The sequence below is a fragment of the Ochotona princeps genome, chromosome 14 (assembly GCF_030435755.1).
Source record: "Ochotona princeps isolate mOchPri1 chromosome 14, mOchPri1.hap1, whole genome shotgun sequence".
Lineage (NCBI taxonomy): Eukaryota > Metazoa > Chordata > Mammalia > Lagomorpha > Ochotonidae > Ochotona > Ochotona princeps.
The window spans coordinates 50438546-50444994 of NC_080845.1; the positions used below are offsets into that span (position 1 = coordinate 50438546).

Below are 6449 nucleotides of genomic sequence, written 5' to 3' on the forward strand. Positions count from 1 at the left end.
AAAAAAGGAAAAATTAGATCAAATTCTAGCATACAATGAAGTTGGAAAATATGAATATTGACAATTTTCCACATTAAAGTATTGAGGAGATTTTTTTTCAGGCATGGCAAAAATGAAAGTTGAACAGCGGTTCACTTCTAACTTTCACAGACAGCACCCACTGCATGATTCAAGCTCTAATCTGAGCCCTAAGGGTACATCAGTAAACAAAAGAGGAAAAAGCCCCCATTCAAATTTAAATATTATTGAATAAGGTGCTGTTTCCAGAGGCTAGAAACAGAGTTCCAGCTAGTCCACAAATGGTTTTTTGTGTTACAGTGAATAAAAGCAGGTTACAATTTCACTATTCTATAAAATATGAGGATGATCTTCAATATACAAACACATTTTTATACTCTTGACTGTGGAAGACACTGTCTGAACCCCTCTATTAGGCAAGCTAACATTCAAAAGAAATTTCTGCTGTTGTCTTCTTTACCATCTCAACTCTCACCATAACTGAACCACAGACGGGATAAAGGGCTCTCATGGGGGCTCACTCCTATTAAGTGTTACAGTCAGTATTCAGGTCTCAAAAGCTGACACTGGAGCTCTTATTCACGACCATGCACGGTGAAGTTGAAGACTAAAAAGTGTCCTTTGCCAGCTTCTACTACCATCATTTCCCCATTAGACTTCAGCACCATTGGTGGATTAGCACCTTTCCGACAGCTTTCATTCTGCATGGCCCTTCCCTTCCAAGCCTGTGCAACATGAGCAATACAAGAAAGAAATCTGTACCAAGGCAGGCTGCATTTTTGCAGCTTTGTTAGATCAGACGTATTTTTTCCCTTGATTAGTGAATACAATAGTTAGGGCTCAGTACGATGGTTCAGCGGCTAAATCCTCGCTTTACGAGTGCCAGGATTCCATGTGTATGCTAGTTCATGTGCATAAATCTGGTCTGACTTTCCAAAAAAAATAAGTAATTTTTTTTTCAAAAAAAGAAGAGTCAATACATTAAAAGGTAATGTTTACATTTGAATTACCTAAAATATGCTGTGAAGCAGTCTTTTGATAAAACCATACTATACCACATCTGGTCGGCATATTCTAGGAAAAGTTATAAGAATGCATACTATTTGCTTGTATTTGTTTTGGCCTGGTATGTAGCTTCAGTTTAGCCACGATTCACTTATTGAACCACATGTACTTCATGTGAGTATTTTTTAGCCTTCTTAACTTTTTTTGGAAATGTGTGTTTACAGTCACTTTATTTTTATTTTATTTTGAAATTTTGAATTATTTATAACTTCATCTTCCCACAAAGCACTTTTATCCAGGAATGTTGACATACAATGTAGGCATCTCTTTTTTAATTTTATTTTAATATTGTTTATATGTTGTGAAGGATGCACCCCATGGGAGCCTCTGATTAGAGTGAGGAGGGCTGAGGTACAGAGGCAAGTGGGTGGGACAAATGCTTCAAATTGTTTTTTCTCTGCTGTCCACAGAGGGGAACTCAGAGGGGCCACTCCTTGCTGTTAAACTATATCTACACCTAGAGATAGGGGGCAGTCATCTGATGATGCCTTAGAAACCCCAATGTGGGAAAGAACGTTCCAAGGGTGTTATTTGGATGGTTTCGATTGTTCTGAGAAGTTGTTGGCATCATTGCACCAGGTTGAGAAAACCTTTCCAAAGTCTATTGGCTGACTAAGTCCACCTTGGTGCATCCTCAGAACCAGACAATCGTTGCAAAGCTTGGCCAGGAAAATTGTCCAACCTTTTCTACTTTCTACCCCCTGATGTGACACTCCACATCCCCTATTGGCCTAGATGAGTCAGAGGCATCAGCAACTGAGGATCCCCAACTGAAACTGGGCAACAGATGTTGTAATTTTTTTTCCTGAGGGCAGGGGTTGAGTCCAGTGATTAAGCTGGGGAGTCCACCAAGAAACCTCACCTGGGGTGACCGCAGACTTGACTCATGTGTGTCAAACAGTGCAAGGTCAGGTTCATCCATCACCTGCATCAGCCAAGGCAGACACTCGTAGACACAGCTGCCTGGTCAGTTTCACTCCCAGCCCCATCTCTCACATGAAGTGAAGCATGGTATGGCTTAGTCCAGCCTAGCTCACCACATGCCCAGTCTTCATGCACTCCAGAGGGTGCTGAAGTCTTGTTGCGGTAACCCCTAAGAACACTCACCAGGTCTGCCCCAGTTCCAGATTTTTCTGCTCACACAAGTTCTCAGCCTAGGCTAGTCCATCCCACATCCCATCTGTCTCTTGGTTTGGGACAGGGCCACTCTCCCACTCCTCAGCAGACCTTCTTGATTAGAGAGAAACGATACAGCATGACTACATGTTCCCACCACCTCGGACCAATATCTGATTCAAGCTCTCGTACCTTCCAGAGGCTGCAGGAGCTCAGGATGAAACTTGGATCATATCCTACAGAATCCCAAGCAGTCACTCCAGATTTGGCCTCCAATTTCCATCATCCACCTGCATATTAGTCATTAAGTCCAGCACAATCTTTTATTCTTTCACTAATTTTGCCATGCTATGTTTTACAATTGGAGAAACCCTTCTGTTATTTTTAATTTGATGCAATAATCTGTATATACGAAAATCAATTGTCATCCCTCTCAAACCAGTGTAATTGATCCCATATTCATGTTTCCCATGGAAATGCATATCCTTTTCTAGCACTTACACTTTGTAACAGTTTAATATTCATCTATTTTCCTCCATAAAACTTGACTTTGCACAATTGAAGAAACTTTTATTTTCAGATTCAATTTTAAAATCTTGGTACCTAATATAGAATCTGTTGGCTGGTGGTTGCTCAAAAAATGATTTTGGTTAAATAATCTACAATACCTACTTGAGTGTATCTCAATATCAACTGCACACAATCTGCACACTCCTTTGCATCTGGTCAGTGATGGCAGAACCTTTCATCTCGCCTTTATTGTTTATGTTTACTATGACTCCTGCATTATCTTCAAAATAAAGAAACACATCATCTTTTCTTCTTTATGACTTTCATTGTCGAATTACCACTGCTGGATATACCTTCTTTCGCAGCTCTGGCTTGCCCTTCTTGACTGTGGCCGTCACCATGTCCCCGACGCCGGCAGCAGGGAGCCTGTTCAGCCATCCCTTGATCCCCTTCATGGAGATGATGTATAGGCTTTTGGCTCCTGTGTTGTCCGCACAGTTGATGACGGCACCCACGGGGAGACCCAGGGAAATGCAGAACTTGGCGCCGGAGGACCTGCCACGTCCTCGCTTCGACATCAACTGTCAAATTACTGAATATCACAAGCATGATGTACAGAAGATATCTGTAAATTAGCCTATCATACTCAGAGCAGGGGTTGCTAATATCTGTGGGAGCTGCAGCTTCCAAATTCCATCACCTGCAGATTGCTTTGGGCACAAAAAGTACCTCACTGACTACAGCCCTGCATTATGTCATGCCTGCTGACAGGTGTCTGTTCTTGAAAACAGGGCAGTGTCTTTTATTTTGGATTAGTTTTAGTTTCTTACTCCTGGCCAGCTTTTCCATCGCCAACAAGTCACTAGAGCATTGGTTGGTTTTACATTGTTAATTACCCTTGTACCATGTACCTTAGTGTGTGTGTTCTCTCTCTCACACACACACATACACACCAACTCAGGGTTTTTATCTTGGTCTAATTTTTCCTTTTTTTTCTTTTTTTTTTTTTTGTGTGTCTTCCCCCCATCTTTTTTAAAGGGCTTGCCTGTTGCTTTAGACAAACATATTCTTGGTTTTGACACAGGAGGTAAGTGAATTTTAATTCGGACTCCGAGACACAGTGACTACTTGAGGGAAACACTAGAAAAAAAGGGCTGGTTTAAGTAGTGTTTGCAGTTTCCTGTGAACTTTTTCAAGATCTCTGATGGAATTGTTTACTGAAACCAGATGCAGTTCTTAATGAAGCCGCTCAGATTCTGCGACTGCTGCATATAGAAGCACTTAGAGAGCTGCAGACAAAAATCAACGAAGCTATCGTAGCCGTTCAGGCGATTATCGCTGATCCAAAGACAGACCACAGACTGGGCAAAGTAGGCAGATGAACCGTGAGCTCAGCCTTCCGCTACTACATAACTGGTGGCATGTATTTGGGAATCTCATGGGAGGAGGCCCGGGAAATTGTTCTAGATATGCCACCACTGCTTTTTTTCTTTAATAAAGTTTGTGAAAGTGGACTTTCTTTTTAATATTACAAGAAACTATAGATCTGTAAGTTGTAGGAAAATTTAACTTTTTATTGGAATCATCTAGAAAAATTGAGAACTATAACATTACATCTTTGGCATTTATAAATGCAGTACTTGTGGTACTTCAGAGGCACTGAAAATTGAATCCTAGCACCTTTTGATAGGAATGCACTTACGCAGAGGTAAAAGCTTGTAAGCTTGGCCGAGAAGCTAATTTTTCCTCTTCTTCTTCTTACTTTAGAGTGAGTATTGTAGCATACCTAGTCAGTGTTATTTTCTCACAGTGTACCCTCCAAAAGGTGTGTGGCTGTTTATTTGGTTGGGATGCTGGTAAATGTTAAAGTAGAATGATCAATACAAGCAAAGGTTTTCAGCAAAGCTCAGCCTGACCTCCCAGATCTGGCCCACAGTATGACAATGCATTCTTCAGCCTTGACCAGCCTGGCCCACCCCAGACCTTGGTTCTCATGCTTATCAGTAGGAGCTGTAGCCCAATATGGATAGGCCTACAGACCTCCTCCCAGGCTCACTCCTGTCTTGGGATCTTGTGCCTGTCAGACGGTAGTGCAGTACAGGCCAACCACAACTCACACACAGTCCCAGCCCCTACTTGCAGGTGCAGCAGCCTAGCCCAGACTGGCCTGCCCAAGCCCTAATATTGTGCTCCGCAGAGGAGGCTGCAGCCTACCAAGGGAGTTCCCGAGATACCCCTACCAGTCCTGATTCTCAAGTGTGCTGACAGGTGCCATAGCCCTGCTTGCTATGATCTGCCCTGTTGCAGCATGGCCCAACCATGTCCCCTGCAAGCCCAGGTTCCCATGAGTGTCAATCAGTTCCAGTGTCCAGCCTGGCTTATCTCCTCAGTTCCTCAAGATTTCTGCATAAGTTCTAGCCCCACAAAGGTGAAACAAAAAGGCTCCTAGAGAATCTGCCCACAAATCTAGTTCTCTTGCGTTCTGGTTGCTGCTACAGATGAGATTGATATGGCCCACCCCCTTGCCTTGATACTGCAGTTTAGCCCAGCCAGGCATTTCCCAAGCTCCAGCTTTTGCCTGCACCAGCATGTGGCAGGAGATGTTATTTAACTGAGCCCAGGTCTCCCACATTGGCAGGTGTTTTGGCCTGAGCCAGGCACCCTCAAAATCACTCTGTCTTACCTCCCTTGCCTACCAAGAAATACAGACGTCTGGTTCATAGAATCCTCCAAGAAATCATTCCTATCCTGTCAAATACACCATCAGCTGCCCCCATTCCAACATGTCCCCGCACTCTTTTCCCTGGGGAATCTGCAGCTCCCATGCTGGCGTACTGATATAGTTAACAGAAATTTGGCATTAACCAGACCAAGAATGCCTTCCAGGTATTGGCTGCTTTTTTTTTTTTAAAGATTTATTTTATTTTTTATTACAAAGTCAGATATACTGAGAGGAGGAGAGACAGAGAGGAGGTGGAGCTGCCGGGACCAGAACCAGCGGCCATATGGGATCAAGGCGAGGACCTTAGCCACCAGGCCACGCCGCCGAGCCCCTGGCTGCTTTTATTCCAGCAGTGTAACACCTGCCTAGGAACAAGGCAGTTGAGCAATCATTTTAAATACATTAAAATATACTGTGACAGTTTGAATTTTATGTATAATACAATATAGAAATAAGTGATAGTTTCAAACTCTATCTAAATGCAGTGAGCAGACATGAAAAGTTATAGAGTCATTTATTAGAATTAAGTATAACTGAATTTCTCATTTAATATTTTTATTTCTACTTCACATGTATGATTACATTACAGTACAAATGTGATTTTACAACTTTCTCATTCTAGGCTTTCTTATTGTATTATGATTTACCCAAAGTACCACTATTTTCCATTTTCTCATATTAACGGCAACAAAAAAATGTGATCTTGTTGATGCTCTTAAATGATAAGATTTTGTAACTAAATACTAGCATACAGAACCTCAGCAGAAGAATCAAATTTCGCCTCTGCAACCCCATTCACTGTGTGTGATCTTGAGTAAGATACTTAACCCCTTTCAGAGAAAGTCCTCTCATCTGTAGAAGTGAGGTCAATTACACCCGTTTTATATGGAGATTGTGAGGATGAAAAGCAATGCAGTAAGTTCTTTTCTGTGCATGAAAACTAGGATATACCAAGCTATCCTTGCCTTCAAAGGACATCATACTTTCATGAACATATCTCCTAATTACACAAATAGAT

At 42.1% G+C, this 6449-nt stretch overlaps 1 protein-coding gene and 1 long non-coding RNA gene across 2 annotated transcripts; one reads left to right on the top strand and one right to left on the bottom strand.

Moving 5' to 3' along the window:
• Positions 1-593: 593 nt before the first annotated feature.
• Positions 594-3287, bottom strand: LOC131481834 (large ribosomal subunit protein uL14-like). The gene is made up of 2 exons (XM_058672257.1): positions 3063-3287; positions 594-743 (listed from the first exon to the last, which is right to left on the bottom strand). The coding sequence occupies exons 1-2, from the start codon at positions 3285-3287 to the stop codon at positions 594-596; spliced, it is 375 nt and encodes a 124-aa protein (XP_058528240.1).
• A 431-nt stretch (positions 3288-3718) lies between these two features.
• Positions 3719-4223, top strand: LOC131481900 (uncharacterized). The gene is made up of 2 exons (XR_009246635.1): positions 3719-3796; positions 3937-4223. It is a non-coding gene; the product is annotated as an uncharacterized LOC131481900 (long non-coding RNA).
• Positions 4224-6449: the final 2226 nt, after the last annotated feature.

What these genes read in the sequence shown, in the direction of transcription:
- LOC131481834 (XM_058672257.1), bottom strand. Translation starts at nt 3,287, where the DNA reads ATGTCGAAGCGAGGACGTGGCAGGTCCTCCGGCGCCAAGTTCTGCATT. An exon ending in AGCCAGAGCTGCGAAAGAAG is followed by an intron (nt 744 to 3,062) that starts GTATATCCAGCA and finishes CATGTTGCACAG; the next exon opens with GCTTGGAAGGGAAGGGCCAT.